The sequence below is a fragment of the Cynocephalus volans genome, chromosome 10 (assembly GCF_027409185.1).
Source record: "Cynocephalus volans isolate mCynVol1 chromosome 10, mCynVol1.pri, whole genome shotgun sequence".
Lineage (NCBI taxonomy): Eukaryota > Metazoa > Chordata > Mammalia > Dermoptera > Cynocephalidae > Cynocephalus > Cynocephalus volans.
In genome coordinates this window covers 19,013,012-19,039,082 of record NC_084469.1, presented here as the reverse complement: position 1 = coordinate 19,039,082, position 26,071 = coordinate 19,013,012, and the positions used below count along the sequence as shown (strand labels likewise).

The 26,071-nt window shown below is 34.0% G+C and overlaps 1 protein-coding gene across 2 annotated transcripts in view; it reads right to left on the bottom strand.

Annotated features, from left to right (window-relative positions):
* USP32 (ubiquitin specific peptidase 32) overlaps window positions 1-26,071 on the bottom strand; it is a 181,976-nt gene that overhangs the window by 43,287 nt on the left and 112,618 nt on the right. For both annotated transcript variants that reach the window (XM_063109752.1, XM_063109753.1), the window contains exons 10-12: window positions 22,498-22,581; window positions 17,771-17,832; window positions 5,687-5,789 (exon numbers count right to left, since the gene is read on the bottom strand). In XM_063109752.1, coding sequence (XP_062965822.1) covers window positions 5,687-5,789; window positions 17,771-17,832; window positions 22,498-22,581 — 249 coding nt within the window. The remainder of the gene's footprint in view (window positions 1-5,686; window positions 5,790-17,770; window positions 17,833-22,497; window positions 22,582-26,071) is intronic.

The window sequence follows — 26,071 nt, the reverse complement described above, 5'->3', positions numbered from 1 at the left end:
CAGCCTTGTAACAACAAGGTCATGGGTTCAGATCCCTGTACTAGCCATCAAAACAAAAACAACCCCCCCTCCAATTTATTAGCTATTTTCTCCTCTTTGATCTGTAAACCAGATGAACACTATCAGTCTATGGATCCTTTAGAAGCCAGCTCTGAAGAAATTCCAGGGCCTTTAATTAAAAGGGTATCAAGAAGAATTAGAACAAAACCTTGGTTTCTGTCCACATACCAACTGACTACATTGGATTTAAGTTTTTAAATAGCAATACAGCCTTAATGTCAAAACTCCAAATAATTTAAGAGTATAAATAACAGATCCAAATGTTAGCATCTTCTGGTAATTATTAACTTTACTAAAGTAAGGGAAAAGTACCAGGCTTCGGGAGGGTGTTAAATTACCCTAATTCACAGTGGAAAAAGTTATTCCCTCATTAACTCTCTTTTCATCCTCTGATTACTTCAAGGAAAGGGTGCGAATATGCTAACTTAACAACTGATAATTTCTTTTTAACAAAAAGAGAACAGTCCTCAATAGCAGAAACTTCAAAAAGCAATAATACTAGGCTGGCCAGTTAGCTTAGTTGGTTAGAGAATGGTGCTGATAACACTAAGGACCAGGGTTCATCTCTGTACTAGCCAGCTGCCAAAAAAAATAAAAAATAAAAAGGCAATACTATTTAGCTGGATTTACTCATTATTGCCTTCCTCCTCTGGGCAAGTGACATTGATTTTTCCAATTAAGACAGTGATATAAAGTTTTCTTTACAAATACATTTAAGTAAAAATGGTGAAATTATTTACATATATATTTATATGAACTTATTTATATATATCAAGTAAATAATAGTATGGGCATTGAATAAAAAAAAATGGTGACCATAGTACACAAATGACTAAGAAGTAGGAATCTATATTAAATAAGGATTTCGGACCAGTTGTCTTTTAAATTTGGACTATTCACTATTCACTAAATAAGTCAAAATGTATAGATAAGAGAGCAATAGAAACTGACCTATGGCCAAAAGAAGTATAAATGTAAATCAGGCCTAAGTAGTTTATTTTCTTAAAGATAATATTGAGCTTCTCACAGCTTTTCTAATATTGAATCCATACCAACACAAAACATATTAAATTAGGTTTCAAAAGAAAATTTTCAGTAAACATATATGACTTATTTAAATTAACTCAACCTTTTTCTTCAGTTATGTTTTCTGATTCTCCTGCTCTGGAGTGGAGCAAAGGCATTTTAAAAAAACTCACTATGTTATGGTAGCATGCAGCCAGAACTGATAACCATTACCCTAGTGAGGATGAAAAGTCTCATGTATTTGTTTTTATAATGTGCTCCAGATGCTAAGAGTTAAGTAACTGATCTGTAATTGAATCCATGACTTGCTCTGGAACTTGCCTTTTAGAAAAAGATTCAGATTTTTATTAGCTTTTGGGTCATTTGCTTCTTTCCCATAAAGATGGAGTGAGAGATGGCATAGCTATTTTGAAAGAATAACAACAGTGCCACCATTCAGAAAAATTAAAGTCTTCTCTCAGGTCATTTCGTTTTCCTCCAGAAAAATCACTTTATTCTTGCCATAACTGTTCTTGAACTTAAATGATATCTGCATAACTATCATATGGTTGGTCTAAGTTTGGCATTGAACAGAATTTCAAGAAGTAATATTCAAGCATCTTAAATGCTATAATGAGTTTGAAAGTCTTACATAGCCTATATTTCTAAAGAAAATTTACATAAAACCATTCCTATAATAATTCTTATTCTGAACAGCTCACTCCATAGGCTGAATCTATAGATATCACTGGCAATAGGATAATAAAAATATTACCAGACATTAAATTTGTTAGGTTGAATTTTATAATAATTTAGCAATAGAATGATTATAATTGCTTTACAGAGGCTGCAATCTTTGCCTCCAGATATTGCCAAATTTACCATATACTTTTTTTGGTAGCTGGCCAGTCCAGGGATCTGAACCCTTGACCACCATATACTTAACATGCCACAGTGAATTAGCCTTTGAGAATAGGGGTTTTTCTTTACTTCTTTCCCAATGCTCCAAACTAGAGTGGTCTGTCTTCTCACTGTCTTTGGCTTTCTTCTCTATTTTAAGAATCTGTTGCTCTCAGTGTCTTCCACTGCCTGAAATTATCACCACTACTCAGGTTCATTCCTCTTCTCCCTCCGCCACCATTATTTTTTTGTTATTCCTTCTATGATTCTTGGCTTTCAGTGAAATAGCTAATCTTTTTATTCAAGTAATCTTTTCACTACTTTCCTTCTACATGTTTAGCAAATCAATTATGGTTATATATTGTAGAATCTTAGAGTCCCTGGCTCTTTTTGACTGTGTTATTTGTTTCTGGCTGATCTGGGTAATTTTTTTTCTTAAACATCAAAGAATTTTGTTTTGTTTTTACTGACTTCTGACTCTGGAACGATCTGAAGTTATCCTAGAAGGTTACACTTTCAGATAGATTTCTAGATCGGTAAAGTTTCACCCATGGTGAGAAGTTTCCTCACTTTCTCTGAGTCAACAATTCCTAAAAGGGCTAAGGGGTACTTTAATGTAAAAGAATTCTACTTTGAGGATTTTATGATTCCGAGTTTATGAATAGCTTATATGTTCAAAAATACGAGTCAGAATCCACTTTTTTCTCTATTGGTGATCCTACTTTTTTTAGTGCCTCATAAATATATATGCTACAAGTGTTAATGATCTTAAATAACTAATAGGTATGTCAATTTTATATTTCATTAGTCTGAAATGCTGATTTTGGAAAAATGCCAGGCAGTATGGAATAATAATATTAAGGCTGGAATCAGGAGATTTGAGGTCTAAAATTCTAGATCAGGTATAAAGAAATTGCCTAATACAGCTCTGGGCAATTATAAAGTCTAAAGGGACCTCAGAGGCTTCATTTGTAAATTTAGAAAAGATGTGCGTTAAAGAATTTTCTAGCTCTAAAGTTACATGATAACAAAATAGTAAAAACTGTACATGAATAGTAATAGCTGCTCCCTCACAGTTCTCAAACAGGAAGACATGCATATATACTACAGTGGTGATAAACACAAAAGATTTTACCATTCCTTCCCACTGAAATTTTTACATGAGATTCCTCGCTGAAGAAAAAAGCTTGGCTCATTAAAGAGGGAAAATATTGGTAAGATCCCTTGAGCAGAAAACAATCATATTCAAGCTCAAGTGAATCATGGCAAATCTGGGGTAAACCCCTTCTAGGAAAGGATGGCTTACTTCCTTAGTCTCTGATCTTTCCATTGAGGCATACCACTATCTAAAACATAAGTTCTGCTCTCACAGAAATTAGTAATTCACATAAGCAAATATGCCATTTTGTGAAAACACTAACTAAAGCTAAGTGATGTCTTAGGGAGGCAGACAAAGCCCAGAGTAAGATCAATTATCCAACATGTTAAAAAAACTAATATTTTTAAAAAACAAGGCATTTGTTAAAGTTGCCATATGTACTGGAAAAATAAATTTAAATTACTAAATTAATCACTACTGCTGCTGTTGCCACAATTACTTCTACTACCACCACCATTACTACCTCTAACCTTATGCAGGATTTCTATTTACTAAGCATGGGCTAAGTATTTCACATGTATTAACTCATTTAATTCTCATAAGAGCCGTACTGAAATACTTTTTTTTTTTTAGATACTGTTATTAATACTGTTGTTCATATGTGGAAACTGAGGTACGAAAAGGACAAATAATTTGTTCAAGGTCATATAACAAGTGGCAGAGAGTCCAAGCTCACTATGATTACCTTATACTGATTTCTCATAATAATAGCTAATACTTGTACTTACTATGTGCCAGACACTGTTTTGAGACACTTTTTGAAGTATTAGGATACTTCAAAAAGTTCATGGAAAAATAGAATCAAAAGATAATATGAATCTTTCCATGAACTTTTTGAAGTAGCCTTGTACCAACTCATTTAATCCTCTTAACAACTCTATGAAGGAGGTTACTATTATTACTCTCATTTTACAGATGTGAAAAATGAGACCCAGAAAGTCACTTTTTAAAGAGGTTATTTGCATGTAAAAGTAAGTTACCTTTTATTTTGTAAAGAACAATTCTAAGTAATACATATCTTCAGAAAAGACTTCTATTACTCCACTTACATTTTTTCCCCATCTCATTAAATAAGTTGCCATATTTCTTTGCCTCCTTCCCCTCCATATGAACTGATACTCTCACCAGGATTCTCATAACAGCCTGCATTTTAAAGTAGATTATCAAGTCTGCATTTGAGACACAGACTAGACATTAATATAACATGTCAGAGTGGGGGGAGGGATATGTAGATTCCCACTGCATCTCTCTCCCTTACTATCCTCCCCTAATTTCTTTAATGCACAAAAGTGTTATGGCAGGCAAGAACAAACAGTGTTCATGATCTTGTCAATGCACTTGTCTGTTTATAAGGGACATACTGCTAAGAGCAAGACCTCTATCGTGTTCCTAAAGAAAACAAAAAGTAATACATCCAAGACAAAACTGGGTGATTCTTTGAGTCTATACTAAGACATTAATAACCACTCATTCTAAGGCCAAACTAAGAATATAAAGACCAAAGAGCATTTAAAAATAATAACCGGTGCTTTACCCCAATGTTTGCATTTTCTACCTACATTCACCATCATTATCTACCTACAAGGACCTTGAAGTTATTTGCCTACTTTTATTCATTCGGAGACACCAAAGTCCGTATTTCCCAATGAATACATTTTAGATATAAAAACACTACTAAACTCTGCAAAATAAAAAAAGAACAAGAAAGAATGATGAGGTAGATAATTTAAAAAGTCTACCTAACTGCCAAAATTCTGGTAATAAGCAGTGACAGAAAAGAATATAGGAAACAGTATGAGTCAAATTATGAGAATTTTGGTTAGTGATCATTTAGCAAATAACAATGAGTCTGTTTATCAACTGGCTGTCCAAGAATGAAGACATCTGATTCCTGACATTATTCTTTTCAGTTTTCTAATTCGGGGGGGGGGGGAGTTCTGTTTTAAATAAGACTATAGAATATTCAGTAATGAGAATTTCTTTCTTAAGTCTTTATTTGGAACAAGAGCAGATTATCTTCTAGAAATTCTGAGTTCAAATGTTAGTTCAGAAATCACTTTCTTCAATAGTAAATCAACACTTCTTACCCAAGGGTCTTCAAATGTTTGATGGAAAAGGTGAACTAATGAAGGACAATGTAAATGATGTAGTTGAGAGAACACAGGCTTTAAAGTCAGTCCTTAGGTTTGATCCCAGATCTTCCACCCTAAGCAAGATACTCAGGTTACTTTTTCTCTCAGCACTAGGTTCCTCCCAGGTAAAATGGGTATATCACCACCTTCCTCACAGGGATGTAGTGAGAATTAAATGAGATGTGAGGTGCATGACATTAAAGGCACCCCTGTGCCCAACATTACTCTTCTCACAGGGTGTTGCAAGGGAAGAAATTTATGTGGAATTATAAGCACAGAGCCTAGCCCACAGCAAGTATCATATAAATATTCATTTCCTTTCCTTTCAAATCTTTAAGTTGGAGCATCTTATTACTGGCCAGTAGTCACAGAAAGTCTGATGGAGTTGAAAATCCTATGAGAAATATAGATAAACAGAAATCTAACTCACGTATTTCACATATTCTTTCCACTGTTGCCACCACTGCATGGAGATGATAAACCAATTGTGTCCTGGTTGCAGACCATACCTGCTCTCTCGTTCTAACCATCCTCTGTACATACAAAAGAAATTCAATACATCAAATGAAGTTGTGTGAAACAGATGACAACACCCACAAATCATCATTAAAAGTTTCACAAAGGAAAAACATGAAATGAATAGCATAGGCAAGACCTCCACAAAATTTCAATTAGTGAAACATTATTGTTTCCATCGATAGGCCAATTCCAATACTCCTAAATCACTATCAAGTATCGTAGAGATTTTTTTTTTTTTTTTGGCAGGTGGCTGGTAAGGGGATCCAAACCATTGACCTTCACGTTACCAGCACCATGCTCTAACCAACTGTGCCAACTGGCCAGCCTTGATGGTTTTTAAAACAATGATTTATATAATATAAAATTTACCTATTTTAAGTGTACAACTCAATAATTTTGTTAAATTTACAAATGTGTGCAATCATTACCACAATCCAGTTTTAGATCATTTAGAACACTTCAATTATCCCAAAAAGATCTCCATGCCCATTTTTAGTTAATCCCTATTACAACCCTCAGCCTCAGGAAACAACTTAATCTATTTTCTGTCTCTTATAGATTTGCCTTTTCTGAACTATTCATATAAACAGAATGGTACAAAACATGATCTTTTACATCTGGCCTCTTTTACTTAGCATTATGTTTCAGGTTCATCTATGTTGTAGCAGGTATCAGTAGTTTGTGCTTTATTACTGAATAGTACTCCATTGTGTATATATATATATATATATATATATATATATATATATATACCACATTTTGTTTATCCATCCATCATTTGACAGACTTTTTAAATTGGCAAACCAATTTCTAAAATGGCTGTACCATTTAACAGTCCCATCAACAGTGTATGAGGGTTATAGTTCCTCCAAATTCTTGCCAACACCTGTTGTTATTGTCAGTCTTTTCTATGACCACATTCTAGTAAGTGTGAAGTGGTGTCACATTGTGATTTTTAAAAAACTATGGGGCTGGCTGGTTAGCTAAGCTAGTTAGAACCAGCCTTGTAACACCAAGGTCATGGGTTCAGATCCCCATACTGGCCAGCTGCCCCAAAAATAAAACTATTCATTTTTGAGGTGAAAACCACATTAATATGAAATGATTATAAACCATACAATTCAGTGGCATTTAGTACATTCAAAATGCCGGGCTGGTCAGTTAGCTCAGTTAGTTAGAGTATAATATTATAACATCAAGGTCAATAGGTTGGATCCCCCATACAAGCCAGCTGCCAAAAACAAAACCAAAAAACAAAACAAAAACAAAAACAACAAAGTGCTGCACAATCCTTATCTTTATTAAGTTCCAAATATTTTCATACACCCCAATTAATCTCCATTAAGTAGTTATTCCTCATTACCCACTTCCCCCACCCCTTGGCAACTATCAATTTGCTTTCCATAACTATGAATTTATCTATTCCGGATATTTCATATAAATGGAACAATACAATATGTGGCTTTTTATGTCTGGCTTCTTTCATTTAGCATGTTTGTGAGGTTCACCCATGTTCTATTAGTACTTCATGTATTATTAGTACTTCATCCTGAATGGCTGAATAACAGTCTGTGGTATGCATATACCATGTCTCATTTATCCATTCATGTATAGATGTATAGATGTACAGATTCTTTCCATGTTTTGGCTATTGTGAGTAGTGGTGCTATGAAAATTGTGTACAAGTGTTTGAGTACCTGTATTCAATTCTTTTGAGTACATACCTAGAAATGTAATTGCTAGATGTAATTGCTAAATGTAATTGTTACATGATAATTCTGTTTAGGAACTACCAAACTGTTCTCCACAGTGGCTGTAACATTTTACATTTCCATCAGCCATGTATGAAGGTCGCAGTTTCTCCACATCCTCACCAAAACTTACCATTTTAAAAATTATAATCATCCTAGTGGGTGAGAAGTGGAATTTCATTGTGGTTTTGATCTGCATTTCCCTAACGACTAACTAAACTGAACATCTTTTCACATGCTTAGTGAGCATTTGAACATCTCTGGAGAAATGTGTATTCGAGTCCATTATTAGTTGCCCATTTTTTAGTTGGGTTTTTTTGTTGTTGCTGAGTTGTAGGAGTTGTTTATATATTCTGGTTACTAGACCCTTATAAGATATATGAATTGCAAATTTTGTCTCTAATTCTGTAAGGTGTCTTCTCAGTTTTTTGATAATATTCTTTGATGCATAAAAGTTTTACTTTGGTAAAGTCCAATTTATTTTTTCTTTGTTTAGTCATGCTTTTGGTGTCACATCTATGTATCCATTTCAAAATCCAGATCATTTTTGAAAGAATCATTTTGTTGGATGTAGAGTTCTTGGATATAGTTTTTGGTTTTTTTTTTTTTTTTTTCCTTCCCTTTTAGCTCTTTAATAAAAATATCCCACTCACTTCTGGATTTCATGCTTTCTGAGGAGACAATAGCTGTTATTCTTACTGATGGTCCTCTTGTGTGTACCAAGTTGTTTCTCTCTTGCTGCTTTCAAAATTCTCCTTTTGTCCTTGGCTTTTGAAAATTTCATTAGAATGTGTCAGTGTAGATCTCTTTGAGTTTATCATTCTTGAAGTTCATTGAGCTTTTTGAATGTACAGGTTCATGTCTTTTATTAAATTTGGGAAGTTTTCAGCAATTATTTCTTCAAATAGTCTGCCCCTTTCTCACTCTCTCCTCTCCTTCTGAGATTCTTATGCTGATATACATGATGCTGTTCCACAGATCTCTTAGGCTCTGTTCATTTGGTTTTTATTATTATTTTTTCTTTCTGCTTTTCAGTTACTTTCAATGATCCTATCTTTAAGTTCACTGATCCATTATTTTGTCTGCTCAAATCTGATGGAGAACCCTTCTAATGAATTTTTACTTTAGTTATTGTACTTTTCAGCAACAAAATTTGTGTTTGGTTCCTTTTATATTTTCTATCTCTTTACTGATATGCTCTGTTTGTTCATACATCATTCTCCTAGTTTCCTTTAGTTCATTAATGTCCATGGTTTCCATTAGCTTTTTCAAAATATTTAAGATAACTGATTTAAATCTTTGTCTGAGCTGGCCGGTTAGCTCAGCTGGTTACATTGCAGGATTATAACGCCAAGGTCAAGGGTTCAGATACCCCTACTGGCCAGCTGCATAAAATAAATAAATAGAAATAAAAATAAAATAAAATATTTGTTTAAGTCCAATGTCTATGCTTCTTCAGAGAGTTTCTGTTCATTTCTTCTGTGAAAGTGACATACTATCTTGTTTCTATAATTTTTTTGTGCAAACTGGACATTTTGAAATGGAATCAGATCTCCCCTCTCCTCAGGGTTTGCTTTTTGTTGATTGCTATAACTGTTTGTTAGTTTAGTGACTTGTAAACTACTTTGTTGTAAAGTCTATATTCTTTGTTATGTGTGGTTTCTTAAGTCTCTCTCCATTTCACTTGTATTCACCTAGTGTTTTGACAGATTTCCTAGAATGGCAGGAAGTGAAAGAGAGAGAGATAAAGAGAGAGAGAGAGAGAGACAAAGACAAAAACAAAAACCACTACTGTCTTTGCAGAATGAGTCTGTGCTGGACTTTCCTTCAGTGCTTAGCCAGGCTGTTTACAACCCTGCTTTAGCCTTCACTTCCTGCACACCCTTAGTCTAGAAGTTTTTTTTTTTTTTTTGGCGGCTGGCCAATACTACATGCCCTTAGTCTAGAGATCAGCCAGATGTGAAAGTTTAGGAGTCTTACCAGATTTCTTCTGAGTGTACATCTTGCCCTAGGCATGTATAAGGCTTTCTAAATTGCCTAGTATACAAGTGTGCTTTTGAATATCCTAATTTCCCAAGGAAATGCTCATTTTTTCCTCCCAGAGTTTCAGTCCTCTATGCTTCAACTATAAATTTTTCCCCAGGTAGCTGCAGGCTGTTCATTTGCCTTACAGTATGTTTGAGGAATGCCCAGCTTTTCAGGCCTAGGTGAGTTCTGAGTTAAATAAAAGAGACCAGCATCTTGTAGCAGTTCTTCTGGTAGACCCAGACTGGTTAGAATAGACAAATGCAACTCTTTGTAAATAAAGTATGCTCTGCTCCCTCTGAAACCAGGGACCAGGTGCCCATAGGGAACGTAAACTGCCATCTTCAAGACTACCACTGAACCAGGCAAGGGCAAATATAAATGCCACAGTTCTTTGCTTGTTTTTTGGTAGCTGACTCTGTTGTTTTTTTAATTCAGCATTTGCTTGGTCACTATAAATCTTCAGCTCTTTTCAAGAGTTGTTTATACATATATAAAATTTATTTTAATTGACACATTGTAATTGTACATACTTATGGGTACAATCTAATGTTTTGACATGTATATATGTTGTGTAAGAATAGGGTCAAGGTAGTTAATGTAATCATCACCTCATGCATTAAACATTTCTTTGTGGTGAAAAAATTTAGAAGCTCTTCTCTAGCTATTATGTAACATACAAAACTTAACTGTTAACTCTAGTCACACTACTGTGCAAGAGAACACCTAAACTTATTACTCCTATGTAATTGTAATATTGTACCCATTGGTCAACCTCTCCTTTCTACTCTCCCCTCACCAGTTTCTTTTCTATAATATCAACTTTTTTTTTTTTAAGTTCCACATATGAGTGAGATCATATGGTATTTGCCTTTCTATGCCCAGCTTACTTCACTTACCATAATGACCGCCAAGTGCATCCATGCTGCCACAAATTGTGTCCCCCAGAGTTCATACAATAGAAGCTTAATTCACACTGTAACTGTTGAGGGTGGGAAATCCTACTATAGTAATTGAAAGGTGGAGTCTTGAAGAGGTGATCAGATTGTTGGACCATGCCGTAGTGAATGGATTAATAATGGTAGTCAGGGGCATCGTTCTGAGGGCTTTAAAAGGAGAGTAGGTGAGAGTCTCTCCGTATTAGTCCATTTTTGTTGCTTATAACAAAATACCTGAAACTGGATGATTTATAAAGAAAATGAAATTTACTGCCTACAGTTTCTGAAGCTAGGAAGTCCAAAGTCCATCTGGTGGTGGTGACAGTGACTCAGGGGTCTCACAGTACAAGATGGTGGAAGCAGAGAGAGAGACAGACAGACTTTCCTCTTCTTTTAAAGCCCTCAGAACCACGCCCATGACCACCATTTTTAAACCATTCACTGCTGCATGGTCTTATAAACCAATCACCTCTTTGAGTCTCCACCTTTCAATTACTGTAATAGGATTTCCCACCCTCTTAACAGTCACAGTGGGGGCTAAGTTTCTAACACACAAAACTTGGGAGACAATTCAAGCCTCAGTGAATTTTGGGGGGACATAATTCAATCCACTACACTCTCTCTCTGCTCCAACAGGCTTTAAAAGGACAGTATGTGAGAGTCTCTCTTTCTCTCTGTTCCAACATTTTCGCAATGTGATAACCTGCACTGCTGAAATCACCACCAAGGAAGACCCTCACCAGATGCATTCCCTGAACTTTGGACTTCCCAGCCTCAGAAACTGTAAGCAATAAATTTTGTTTTCTTACAAATTACCCAGTTCCAGGTATTTTGTTTTAAGCAACAGAAATGTACTAATGCAGGTATATACCCAGTAGAAGGATTGCTGGATCATATGGTAGTTTTATTTTTAATTTTTTGAGGAACTTCTACACTGTTTTCCATAATGGCTGTACTCCCACCAACAATGCGCAAGTGCTCCCTTTTCTCCACATCTTCGTGACACTTGTTTTTTGTCTTTTTGATAATATCCAGGAAAGTTTTATAAGCTCTTTAAATAAGAAGGTCCTTGAAGACAGGGCTTGTCTCTTACTCATTTTTTTATTTATCTTAATACCTAGTATAATGAACAAATGTTTTTTCTTTAAAAATTATTCATCAATTCCTGAATTAACTAGTATTAACTAGTGATTCTCTATAATAAGCAAATGAATAAACATTTCATATTTTTATAACTAATTTAGTTATATATATAACTAATAGGGGTTAATTACTCACTGTGATAAGGCCATCTCTTGCTCTGAGGACTTTGAGCCCTGCTTGATTCATCAAACTGGACATCTGAATTTTCTTTTGCTGCTCAATTTCCTTTTCTTTCTTCTCACAGTATCCCATAATCTTCAGTCTTTGGGTTTGCAAAAGACAATCTTTCTCAAAGTTAAACTCTTCTTCTGCCTATTCTTGAAATCTTCTGCATATGTTTCTTCTGCTTTCTCACTGGCTTCTTCAGCAAACGCCATCATATGCTTAATCTGCTTCTGCACATCAGTATCACTAAGAGCCACAGCAAAAGCAATGATAGGCCAGTGAGCAACAGGATCAAGCTTTGGTTTGCAAGGAGCAGTGGAAGGAATGGGAAGAGAAAAACGTGGTGCAGGTCTCAGCTTCCTTTACTCTCAAGAGTTCTGACAAAGTTTATTTTGACAGTTTGTGTTTTATTTTTCAATGTTTCTGTGGAGAGTCAGGCTGTTAGAGAAACACCATTTCCATTGAGTCACTCCTCTCACTATACTTCTAATTTGCCCTCGCTGAAGATGCTGCTGAGTATCTTTTCATGCATTTATTAGTCATTCATATATATTTGGTGAGATGTCCATTCAACTCTTTTGCACATTTTAAATTAGATTTTTTTGATTTCTTAATATGTTGTAATAGCCTTAATATATTCTGGAATCAAGTCCTTTATCAGATATATGACTTGCAAATATTTTCCACCAGGCCATGGCTTTTCATTTTCTTAATGGTGCCTCTTGCACCTCAAAGGTTTTTAATTTTTGCTAAGCACAATTTATCACATTCTTTTCATTTATGGATTGTGCTTTTGGTGTTGTATCTAAAAATTCTTCTCTTAACCCCAAATCACAAAAACTTTTTCTACACTCCTTTTTCCCTAGAAGTATTAAAGTTTTAGCTCTTATATTTAGGTCTATGGGATCCATTTCGAGTACACTTTTGAGCATGGTGTGAAGTATGAGATCTAAGTTGAGATCTAAGTTGATCTGTTTGCATGTGGACAACCAATTACCTCTGCATTATTTGTTGAAAAAGGCAATCCTTTCTCTATTTGATTTTCTTGTCATCTTTGCAGAAAAATCAATTGACCAAAAACATAAGGGCTTCCTTGAGAACTATCAATGCAATTTGATTGATCTATTATGTCTCTCCTTATACTAATATTTTGTTTAATGTAACTTTATAGTAAGTTTCAAAATCTGGAAGCTTCAGTCTTCTCCTCTTTGTTCTTTTTTGAAGTTGTTTATTCTAGTCTGAGTTCTTTGCATTTCCATATAAAATTTATGAGTATCTTATCAATTTTCACACAAAAAAATCTGGGTTTTGATGGGGACTGTGTTGAATCTATAGATCAATTTGGAAGAATTGCCATCTTGACAATATTAAGTTTTCAAATAAATCCATGAACAAAAAATTTGTTAACATTTACTAAGATTATCTTTAATTTCTCTCAGCAATGCTTTTTAGTCGTCAGTGTACAAGTCGTGCACTTCTATTAAATTTGTTTCTAAGGGCTTTATTTTGATAACACTGAATCAGACTGCTGTCTTAATTTAAATTTTCTTTCAAATTATTCAGTACAAGTACGTGATAATTCATTTGATTTGTTAATGTATTTATTTTGCATCCTGTTATATGGCTGAACTTGTTTTATTCTATTTTTCTTTTCTTTCTTTTTTTTTTTTTTAGTGGCTTGCCAGTACAGGGATCCAAACCTGTGACCTTAGTATTATAAGGCTGTGCTCTAACCAACTGAGTTAACTGGCCAGCCCTCATTTTATTAATTCTAATAGTTTTTCCTGTTGATTCTTTAGGGTTTTCTACATATGGATTTATGTTGTCTGCAACTGCAGACAATTTAATTCTTCCTTTACAATCTGGATGCCTTTTATTTCTTTTTCTTGCCTGACTTCACTGGCTAGAAGCTCTAGTGCAATGTTGACAGATGTGAGAGCAAGTTTCCTTGCCTTTTTCATGATCTTGTGGGAAAAATCTTCAGAGTTTTACCATTAGGTGTGATGTCAGGTATAGGCTTTTCAAGATACCTTTTCTTAGACTGAGGAATTTCCCTTCCCCAAAGGTTTTTTTGAATGAGTATGGTTGTGCTCCAATAAAACTTTTTTTTTTTTTTTTTTGGCAGCTGGCCAGTGTAGGGATTGAACCTTTGATTTTAGTGCTATCAGTATACTGTGCTCTAACCACCTGAGCTAACCAACCAGACATAAAACTTTATGCACACTGAAATTTGAATTTCATATCATTGTAATGTGTCACAAAATATTAATCCCTTTTTGATTTTGTCAACTACTTAAAAATGTAAAATCTATTTCTACCCTGCAGGTTTTACAAAATCAAACAGTGGGCCAGAGTTGGCCAGTTGGCCAGAGTTTGCTAACTGACCTCTGGTCTAGTACATGATCAGTCCTAGACAATATTCCGTGGGTACCTGAATGTATTCTGCTTTTGTGGGTGCACATATATTTATAAATGTTATACCTTCCTGATGAATTGACTCTTTTATCATCTGTAAAATGTCTCCCTGGTTCTAGAAACATTTTTCACCTAAAAGCCATTTTCCCCTTAATTATTAGTAAAGTGACTCAAGCGCCCTAGTGGTTACTATTTTTATGATGACATACCTTTTCATCCTTTTACTTTCAACCTATTTGTGTCTCAAGCAGTTGGATTTTTTTCCTTAAAAATCCAGTTTTCATAATCTTTGGCTTTTGATTAAGAGTTTAATCCATTTATATTTAAGGTAATTACTGATATGGATTTATGTCTGCCATTTTTGCCATTTTGTAACTAGTTTTCTATGTATCTCAAGTCTTTTTATTTGTTCCTCTATTCTTTCTTTTGTGTTAAATAGATATTCTCTAACATATCATTTAATTCCTTTTTTAACAAAACTATTCTTTGGGACTATTAGAGGTTACTCTAGGGATCTTAACATATTCTACTTCAGATTAATACTAACTGATTCCAGTAAAATATAGAAACTTTGTCAAATATAAGTCCACCTTCTACTGTCACATTTGTGCTATTGTCATTCATATTACATCCTTATATAATAACAGAGTTTTATAGTTATTGTCCTATGATATTGTCTTTTAAATCAGCAAAAAGAAATTGAAAAAAATATATTTATACTGTCTTTTATTATTACCTATGTAATTATCTTTACTGGTACTCTTTACTTCATTTTTTTTTTTTTTAATTTGGATGCAAATTATTGTCTGGTGTCACTTCTTTTCAGCATGAAGAACTTACTTTAGTATTTATTCTAAGACAGGTTTCCCACCAAGAAATTCTCGCAGTGTTTATACTGGCATGTCTTTAGTTCACCTGCATTTCTGAATGATAGTTCTGCTGGATAAAGAATTCTGGGTTGACAGTTGTTTCCTTTTGGCATTTAGTCATACCACTGCCTACTGGCCTCCACTGCTTCTAAAGGGAAATCAGCTGTTAATTATATTGCAGTTCCCCTCTCCATGATGAGTCATTTTTTTCTTGAAACTTTCAAGATCTTCTCTTTGTCTTTAGGTGTAGGTGTGAATCTCACGTATTTAACCTACTTGAGATTCCTAAACTAATATTTTCAAGAAATTTTGGAACTTAAAGCCATTATTTTGTGAAATGCTTTTCTGCTGCTTTCTCTCTCTTCTCCATCTGAGACTTCCATTCTGTGTATTTTGGTAGACTTGATGGCATCCCAATGTCTGTAAAGCTCAGTGCATTTTTGTTTGTTCTTCTTTGTCTCTCTTTCAGATTAATCTCTATTGATCTATATTCTGTTTTGTGGAATACTTCTCTGTCAGCTCAAATCTGCTGCTGAGCCTGATAAGTGAATTTTTATTTCACTCATAGCACTTTTCAAATCTAGAATTTCTATTTGGTTCCCTTTAAATTTCTCTTTGTTGATATTTTCTATTTGATAACTCATTGAGTTCATACTTTCCTTTAGTTCTTTAAACATAGCTTCCCTTACCTCTTCGAAAACATTTTTATAATAGCTGCACTGATGTCTTTGTGTGCAATACCCAATACATGAGGCCACCTCTGATACAGTTTTTATTAACTGTTTTTTTCCCTTTATAAGGGTCACGATTACTGTTTTATTCCATGTCTTATAATTTTCTTCTTGTTGAAAATTGGACACATTTGGTAATGTATTTTAGCAACTCTGAATTCTGATCCCCCCATGTTTTTTATTTTGTGACTTCTGGTACTAATTCTGTAGAGTCTGTCTCCCTGCATAGTGTCTTGCAGTGTGAGGACACTCAGCTTCTTATCAGTTTTCTTCTTTTTAATTCTTTTTTTTTTTTTATTTTGAAGCCTGGCTTTCTTGGGGTTAGCTTAACTTACTGGTCAGCCAATGACTGGTGAGAGATTGTGCAAAGAATAAATTTCTCTAAAAATATAAGAGTATATCAGTATTATTTTAAAAAAATAGTGAAGCTATAAATAGTTGCAAAATAAACTGAGAAATATAAATAACAGGCTACAAGGGAGTCTATCTATGCTAAGTCATACTGACTTCAGAACATATTACTATATTATGTATAACTATAGCATGACATTAGATTGTAATAGTGTTAAAAAAAAAAAAAAGCCACTGTAGCTACATAAAAGCCTTTAAGTATTCCCTTACAAATAGCTCATTTACACATGTCAATATATTTTATCTATTTTATGATAGCTAAAAACTAGAGAAAATCAAGACAACATTGTCAAGAACATCTGAAAATCATAAACAGGACAGAGTTTTCTGAGGATGAAAATTAAAAAGACTACATGAAAGTAACATTAAAAAAATAGATTTTGCTTAATCTTCTTAAGAAATAACCATTTAAAAAACCTACTTAAAAAGTTGAATATGTAATCTTGTTCTCAGGTATGCCACACAACTTTATTTCAGTAAACTGCCCTGTATCCAGAAGTCCCAAGACTGAAGAAACTACTAAAAAATTTGTATACATAATACTTTTAAGAAAAAAGTCAAATGACAAGGTGCTGAGAGTTTACTTTAAAAGCAAAGTTTAGTAGAGATTCTGTCCTATTTCTGAAACTTTCTACACAAACATGTAGTATGATGGCAAATGGCACAAATCAATGAAAGATACTCAAGGTTATTAAAAATTCAAATATAGCTATAAAATGTACAGACCTTTTTATATAACCCAGATATTTCACCTTAAGTAATTTATCCTAAGTAAATCCTTATGCAAAGCCATATAGACTTTATTACTAAATTGTTCCAATATACTTATACTAAAGAATAATAGAGATAACAGAAGACGAATAGGGCTACTAGCCAATCATTTCAAGTTATACTGAAGAAGGCTTTTACATATAAAAGTATCACTTCAAGTGACCTAGAATGAAAATGAAAGAGGAAATAAGACAGTATTTCAGAATATTCCCATTTAAAAAAAAATTTTACAAATGTCATTGTGGGCATAACTTGTGACTATGTGAATATAAAAATGTCAATAACAATTATGTGTAAATACAGAGATTGCGGTTATTTTTCACTTCTTCTTAGCCCCATTTTTAATTTTTCTACATAAACCTGAATTGTTTTTGAATTAAAGAAAAATGGCTACCTTTTATCTTATAAAGTGTCTTTTTGATTTCTACAAATTAAATTTAGTATTCAGTACAATTTTACTGCTAAATAGAATATGACTTCTAAATTAATCCAGTCCCTTGGCTAGGAAGTACTTTAAAAATATTTTAAGGGCGCTGACCAGTTACCCTCCCTTGGGAGAAAATAGTGCTGATAACACCAAGGTCAAGGGTTCAGATTCCCATACGAGCCAGCCACCCCCCACCAAAAAAATTTAATATGTATCTATTTTTGAGAAATAGGGTTTTACTGAAATGATTATATTAAAATGGGACATGCTGTTACTTAATAACCACTATATTTCAGGTGTTAGAAATTTCAACTATAAAATGAAAAATACTTTGAAACTACAAACTTACCTAATAATTTGCCCTTCCTCTTCCGGAGTAGCTGGTCTTAACCCCAGAACTATGTGGCAGACCTAGGGAAAAAATGGCAAATCAAACTGTATCGACTGAAGCCAATGACTGGACTGCATAATATTTTACACTGTCTGCATGAGATCCACTTTCTAGTTGGGAATCTGAGTTAGCAATAGCTTTCAACTGATGAATTACCAATGATGCACCTGAACAAATTTTAACTTTAACTGTGTTTTTCTTATTTTTGTTTTTTTAATGCAAAGTACTCCAATGGAGGCTAACTTCCAAATGTCTAAGTGGGAAGAAATGGCAAGAGAAAGTGAAGGGGAATGAGAGGGAAAGGGAAATGGGAAGGAAAAAGGAAAGGGGAAAGAGAAGGAGAAAATAAAAGGAAGTAGTTTTCAGAATACTTCATTAAGGCTGGCAGGTTAGCATAGTTGAGTATGGTGCTGGTAACACCAAAGTCTAGGGTTCAATCCCTGACTGGCCAGCCACCAAAAAAAAAAAAAGAAAGAAAGAAAGAAAGAAAGAAAAAGAATATTTCATTAATATTACATATTTTAATATAATGCTCTCACAAAGTATATTTTCTTTTTTTCTTTGGCAGCTTGCCGGAATTGGAATCTAAACCTTTAACCTTGGTGTTATCAGCACCAAACTCTAAACAACTGAGCTAACCGGCCAGCCCTCAAAGTACTGCAACGCATACCATTATATGCATGTGCCACAACTAATTTATCTAATTAGTGTTGATAGGTATTCGGGTCCTTTTCTGTTTTGAGCTATAACAAAAAGTGCTTATAAAAACATACTTGTATGTCTTTTGGTGTTCAGATGTTGAAGTTTCTGCAGGGTATACACATGTGGTATATGTGACTTGTTGGTTCACAGGGTATGCATATATCCAACTTTCATAAACACTGTCAATTTCCAAACTGTTTATACCAATTTATATTCCCACCAGCAATGTGTGAGAGTTCCACTTGCTTGTTATCCTCAATTATACTTCATATCACTTATAAACTAACTATGCTGGTGAGCATCTAATTATATTCCAAGTGTGGTTTTAGTGGCTGTCCAGTTGGCTCAGTTGGTTAGAGCACAGCCTTGTACCACCAAGTGTGGTTTTAATATGTATTTCCATGATAACTACAGAGGTTAGGATAAATTTATTATGTATTTATTATAAATTTATTATGTATTTAGATATTCTCTTTGGTACAGCACCTGTTCAAGTTTTTGTACATTTTGGGAATCTGTATTTTTCTTATTGATTTTTATTCTTTGTAAGCCCTGGATACAAGTCTTTTGTTGTTGTTGTTGTTGATATAGGTATCACAAATATCTTCTCCCACTCTTGCTTATCTTTTCACTCACTTAATGGTATCTCTTGATTTTAAAAAGTTCTTAATTTTACGGAAGTCAAACTTAATCTTTTTCTTTATGGTCAGTGCTTTATGTGACCTGTTTAAGAACTCTCTGCCACCTCAAAATCATTGAGATATTCTCCTACATTTTTTCTAGAAGCTTTATTTATTTATTTATTTGCCTTTCACATTTAGATCTATAACCTATCCTGGAATTAATTTTTATGGAAGGTGTGAGTTAGGCATAATGATGCATTTTTCTCCCCAGGTAGATACCAACTGACCCAGCGCCATTTATTTAAAAAACCATCCCTTCTCTTCTGCACTGCAATGTTGTCTTTGTTATAAATCAAGTAACCACATGTGTGTGGGTCTATTTAAGGACTCAAGACTGTTCTATTCATCTATTTATCTAATTTTATGCAAATACCAAATTGTCTTAATTACTGCTATTTTATAATAAGTTTTGATATCTGGTAACATAAGTCCTCTCTAACTGGCTATTTTTGGCCCTCTGTACTCTCGATGCATTTAGAATCAACTTGTCAAGTTACACACATAAAAAAAAACAAAAACAAAAGACCAAAAAAAAAATGACAACAATAAAACTTTTGTGACTATAATTGTGAGTGCATCAAATCTACAAATCAATTTAAGGGGAAATGAAATTTTTACAGTATTGAGCCTTATATAAATATGGATGATCCCCTCTGTATTGGTTTTCTGTTGCTGCTATAACAAATTACCACAACTTTAGTGGCTTAAAACAATACAAATTTATTATCTTAGATCCTGTATGTCAAAAGTCAGGCACAAGCCTCACTAAGCTAAAATCAAGATATAAGTAGGGCTGCATTCCTTTCTTAGAGGCTCTAATAAAAATATTTCTTTGCCTTTTCCAGCTTCTAGTAGCCACCAACATTCTTTTGCTGATGGCCCCTTCCTTCAAAGTCAGCAATGTTGCATCTCTCTGTCTGTTCTTCTAATGTTACCTCTCTCTTTCTCTCACTACAGCTGGGAAACGTTCACCACTTTTAAGATGTATGTGATTACATGGGGCCCATCTGAACAATCCAGGCTAATCTCCCTACCTCTGAATCCTAAACCTGATACATCTTCAAAGTCCCTTCTGACATGGAGGATAACATGTTCACAGGTTCTAGAGATTAGGGCATGGATATTTGAGTGGTCATTAATCTGCCTACTATACTCTTTAACACTTGATATTTTTTGACAAATGTACAAGACAGAAGACTCTGATTATGTTTGGCATGCTTCCTGTACAAAAAGGAATGAAAATAAGTTATTACCTCAGGAACAGTTTTCAGAATAATTCTATTGACACTTCCATATGCTATATATTAAATACCCAAAAACCTCAACCAAGGGTGAGATCTTGGCACACAAAATAAAAGCATAATTCAATATTGTATCGCTAAATTTATAAGCTAACTTTACCAATTTTAAAACAGATAGAAAATAAAACAACTTAGCATAACTGTCTGCTTACTCATATATTAATTGAATATATAATTTTAAAAGCATATCTGAATGTGGGATAAAGCAAGTAAAGTAAAATATAATGATAAAATTTAGATGGTGGATAGGTAGGTTATGGATGTTTAAAGAAAAAAATCTTTCACAGTTTCATAATAAAATGTTGGAAATATATACACACATAAGCAAATCTCAAGTATATGCTTGTTTATAAGTTAGAGTCATAGAAAAATGTGCCACTATAAGTCTCTGATAATAATGAGGAAATAAGAAAGGCAATACCAAAATTTAAAATGCTATACTATGTGAGGGCTAAAAGATGATTCAGACACAAATTTATGTGATGAAAATGTTTATATATTGAATATACGATAAAGCAGTTTTAAGTCACAACAGTAAAAGAGCCTACAGACCTAATACTGAGGATATTATTTTAAATGAGATAAAAACAGTTGACCAGTGTTCACGTTATTAAGCAAGTCAATTCTGTTTACAGTGGTGATCTATATTATTTTCATATGTATTTTATAAATCCATCAACTTAAATTCCTGCTGAAAATTATAGCTGATAGGAAAGTGACTTATTCAAGGGGATATTACAGGCTTATCAAGTTGTATTTTAAATAGATGACAATTAGTCATTAGCTGTCAGGAAATGATCAATTTCCATTTATTCCAATACAGCTGTGTCACAGACAAGTTATTCTTTATCTAAAATGGAAGAGCATAATAGATATAAACAAACCAAACCATTCTGACCTTCACAGGGGTAATTTTACAAGGAAAGAAAAACAAAATAAGAAGAAACTAAAATAAAATCAACTTAAATCAACTTAAATATTTATAAAGAACTATGAAAATGGGAAAATATAAAATACATTTAAAAATCAGAGCAAGAGAACTAGTTTAACTAGGGAAACAGTTAAAATCTCACCAGATTTATGACTTAATGTTCATTCTTGGTAAGTTTCCTTCCGTCCTTCTCTTGTCAATCTTTCTCAGACCTTCTAAAGAATAAAACTTAACAAATAGCCTTGTAGCTAAGATGATCTCATGACTAGAGAGACTGTATACTTTGAAAAATTTATAGTTACTGTACTGGATTGAATTGTGTCACCCCAAAACTCCCTGAAGCTTGAATTGTGTCCCCAAGTTTTATGTATTGGAAACTTAGCCCCCACTGGGACTGTTAAGAGGGTGGGAAATCTTATTATGGTAATTGATAGGTGGGGCCTTGAAGAGGTGATTGGATTGTAGGACCATGCCATAGTGAATGGACTAAAGATGGTGGTCAGGGGCATGGTTCTGAGGGCTTTAGAACAGGAGAGTCTGTCTTTCTCTCTTACTCTCTCTGCTTCCACCATCTTGCAATGTGAGACCCCTGGGTCATTGAGGCCACCACCAGAAGGACTTTGGACTTCCCAGCCTCAGAAACTATAAGCAATAAATTTTGTTTTTCTTTATAAAATACCCAGTTTGGTGTACTTGTTATAGGCAACAAAAACAGACTAATACAGTTACCTACTTATGATCCATCTTTTTGTTCACACTGCCTTTCTTTTTAGTGAGGTCTTGTTAAAAAAGACAACAATGAAGAAATATAGCAAATTACCATGGCTTTTGTAATTTATTCTCTATATATCTACATGCTATTCTACCATGAGTTATAATAAGATGAATAAACACAATCATCTACATTCTGCTTTCCTATTTCCCACGTCACTATTTTGAGAAGCTTCAGCACTTTTATAATACATGATTTTGCAGCCCAGATGCAATAACTCTATCTTTATATGATGGAAAAGATGTAGAACTACTGGTGGTACTACCCTCTGTAACTGTCATTTATCTTAACCATACCTGGAAGAGGAGATTCAAAAATTCATTGGCAAGAACATTTTTCACACTCCAGATCTGATAGTCTTCCAGAGTAAGTTGGCCCATCTGAAAGAGAGACATTCAAAAAGATCTCATGTTAAGATGTCCTCATTCCCCACCTAATGTCCGCATCTAGCCCAGCAACAACTACCAAGAGGCAGCCAGAAGCACCCTGGAATCCCAGGGTGGGGGGTTGGGGGGCTGAGGGCCTCAGCCATGCCCCCACAAAATCAGCATTTAGCCCAGCCATGACAAAGCCACCACCGGAAGCCCCCTGGGCTCCCCTGCCAGAATGAAGGGGGTGCCACAGGCCTCGACCATGCCCCACCCCCTTCCTCTCACCCTATCCTTCTCCCCCATCCCCTCTCCACCTCCCCCCTAAATGCTCTGCAGCAACATCTTAGAATGTAAAAATAATAATGATAATAATAATAATAAAGGCAGGAGTTAGTTTAAAAAAATAAACTTAATATCATACATAGATATAAAAAAAAAAAGATGTCCTCATTTTCACAGCATTTGAATAAAATCAGGTTTATTAAACTTACATAGGTCATGTTTCTGAAAGCAAACCAATAATTTATAGTAGATGCTATGTGTTCATCTGAAAAGCAGGCCAGTTAGCATAAATTTAAAAGTGACAAAACTTATACAAATACCATTTGTAATTCTGTTCAAGCAGTCAATGGTAACAAGGTAACTTATCTTCAATAATCATCTTTCCCCTATAAGATCTGGGAAATAACTTAAAATATTTCTGCTTCAGGGGTTTGTATGGAAAACCACACAAGTCCGTGGGTAGGTGAAATGGAATACTTACTAATTATGAAACCAAAAAGTAGACTCTCCAGATTATGCTCTTTCATCCTAATAATTTTCTAAGATCTTAGAAACATCTGGCAACAATAACAGACTTCTTAGAGATTTAAAGGAACTTTATATGAAGAATGAACATCTACATTACATTTCTCCAAAATACAATTTAACATTTCTTTTATAAATTGAGCAAAGCAACATTATCGCCATGTCAATGTGTACCAAAAATCACATATACATACAGAAGTCAATATATTTTTTTCCTGTCAGACAAATATATAGCTAAATGTTTGTGACTTCATGTGTTCAACAATTATCTAACAACCCTAGATGAATAATAATGTTTTTAGCTTTTATTATTTAATCTTTTTTTTTTGCCTTTTTTGCGACCGGCCGCACTGCGCTCAGCCAGTGAGCGCACCAGCCATCCCTATACAGGATCCGAACCCGCGGCGGGAGCGCTAATGCGCTCCCAGTGCCGCACTCTCCTGAGTGCGCCACGGGGTCGGCCCCTATTATTTAATAATATTGATACAGTCTTTTCATTATATAATTATATGATACATAAGCTTTTAAATTACTCTGATTATATTACTGGCTTTCATGATACAACTTCTATATATTTACTTATTTGTTTATTTATTTATTTATTTTTAAAAGATGACCAGTAAGGGGATCTACCCTTGACTTGGTGTTGTCAGCAGCACGCTCTCCCAAGTGAGCTAACCGGCCATCCCTATATAGGGATCTGAATCCATGGCCTTGGGGTTATCAGTACCACTCTCCGAGGTCAGCCACGGGCCAGCCCTCAACTTCTATTTAGATAGGTTAATATCAGTCTAAATGTTGTCTAAAAACAGAAAAGCAATTTCTTCCTCTTCACTTTCCTAACATCCCTACAGTTTATAATAGGGTAAACTATCATAAGTTCATTCCTGTACCAGGGTACTTCAAAAAGTTTGTGGAAAGACTTGTATTATCTTTTAATTCTATATTTCCATGAACTTTTTGAAGTACCTGCATATGTCTGTCTAGATGCATTTAATAGCAATATTTTATGGTGTGTGGTAATAGAAACATATGTAGTTTAACTAGGTAGGCCTACGAATACAAATATTTACTGAATTTCACAAATACAGTAAGAAATACTGCCCATTTTCTTTAAAAAAATTTAGACAACTAAATCATCAAAGATGTTCTAGTAACATTATTTGCTCTCACTTTCTTTTATGCCTCAAATATACCAGTGGTAGGCTGCACTGTTAACAATGAAAATACACTCAACATATTGTTTTTAAGAGAATAAAAAAGGGCTGGCTCAATAGCTCAGTTGGTTAGAGTGTGGTGCTGATAACACCAAGGTCATGGATTCCGATCCCTTTATCAGCCAGCCACCACCAAAAAAAAAAAAAAAAAGAATAAAAACAGTTGATTACAGAATTGCTTCAGTGTATATTTCAACTGTTTTAAACCTAAACAACAGCCATGTGAGGGATTTAATAGTGAAGAAAATCTTCCAAATCTGGGTAGAGAAACAAGCTGAAAGGAAAAGAAGACAAATGCTCCTCATTTTTATTTTATCAAACAAGTCCTTGTTCAAAATGTAGAAAGCAGGGAGAGGTGGCAGGTAAACCACTAGATTTTAACTAACAGTGAATCACAGAATTTCTTTTGTCATGATCACTTTTTAAAATTTTCCTGTTCACCCAAAACAAAGAGAAAGTGTTCTGAATGGAGGTTCCTCATGCCCTCCCCAATACAGTACAAGAAGTTCATCTGGATCTGTAATACATAATATGCAAAAGGATCTTTGACTCAGAGGTCTGTTGTTCATCCGACAATGATATCAGAACTGTCAATTACTTCCATAACCATCCATCATTAGTAGAATAATATGGTTTTAAAAGATACAGGAATACTCATAAACTACTATGCAGATGCTGAAAAAACTAAGATAAATTTCTCTGTATAAATAGTTTTGTACTTAGCATTTGTGAAATTTAGAAAAATGTTGATGCTATATTGTTAAATAAAAAAAAAGAATTGGTTGCAGAATGGTTTATATAGTATTATTCAATTTTTAAAATATAAAACACACAATATATAAAAACTTAAACTAAGCTTAATGTCAGAACAGTATATACTCCCCTCCACTACCCATTCAGAATAACTAGAATTTTAATTCTTAACAACAACAAAAAAAAAAAACAGAGGATCTGTAGGTTCTGCCATATCATATACCTCAGTGAAAGGCGGCAAAAGAGGAACATGTGCAATATCTTAATGGACTCCAAAGGTATACATACATGTATTCTGATAAATTTGAACTCATCCTGAAGTTTTACACTGAACAATCAAAAACTAAAATTCCAGGACAGAAACATGAAGAATGCCAACAGAGGAAGAAGCTATTTTGACAAAAACCTCTATTTTAAAATGCTATCTTTTATCTTTGAAGTAATAATTAATTTCAAATGATTCTGCACTAATGACAAAATTAATAGCAAGTATAAACTCATTTTAATTTTATATCATTTAGCATTTAGAACAGACAGATGGACAGGGAAACCACAGTGAAATATGAAAACATAATATTTATTAATTTTGCTTTGTTACTTGAAAATCCAAGATTTTAATAATAAAAATAAAATAAATGCCGTTTAAAAAGTACCAGTGTAATTTGATATACTGTGTAATAAATTACATAGTATGAGAACTTTCTATATCAACAAAGACCTAA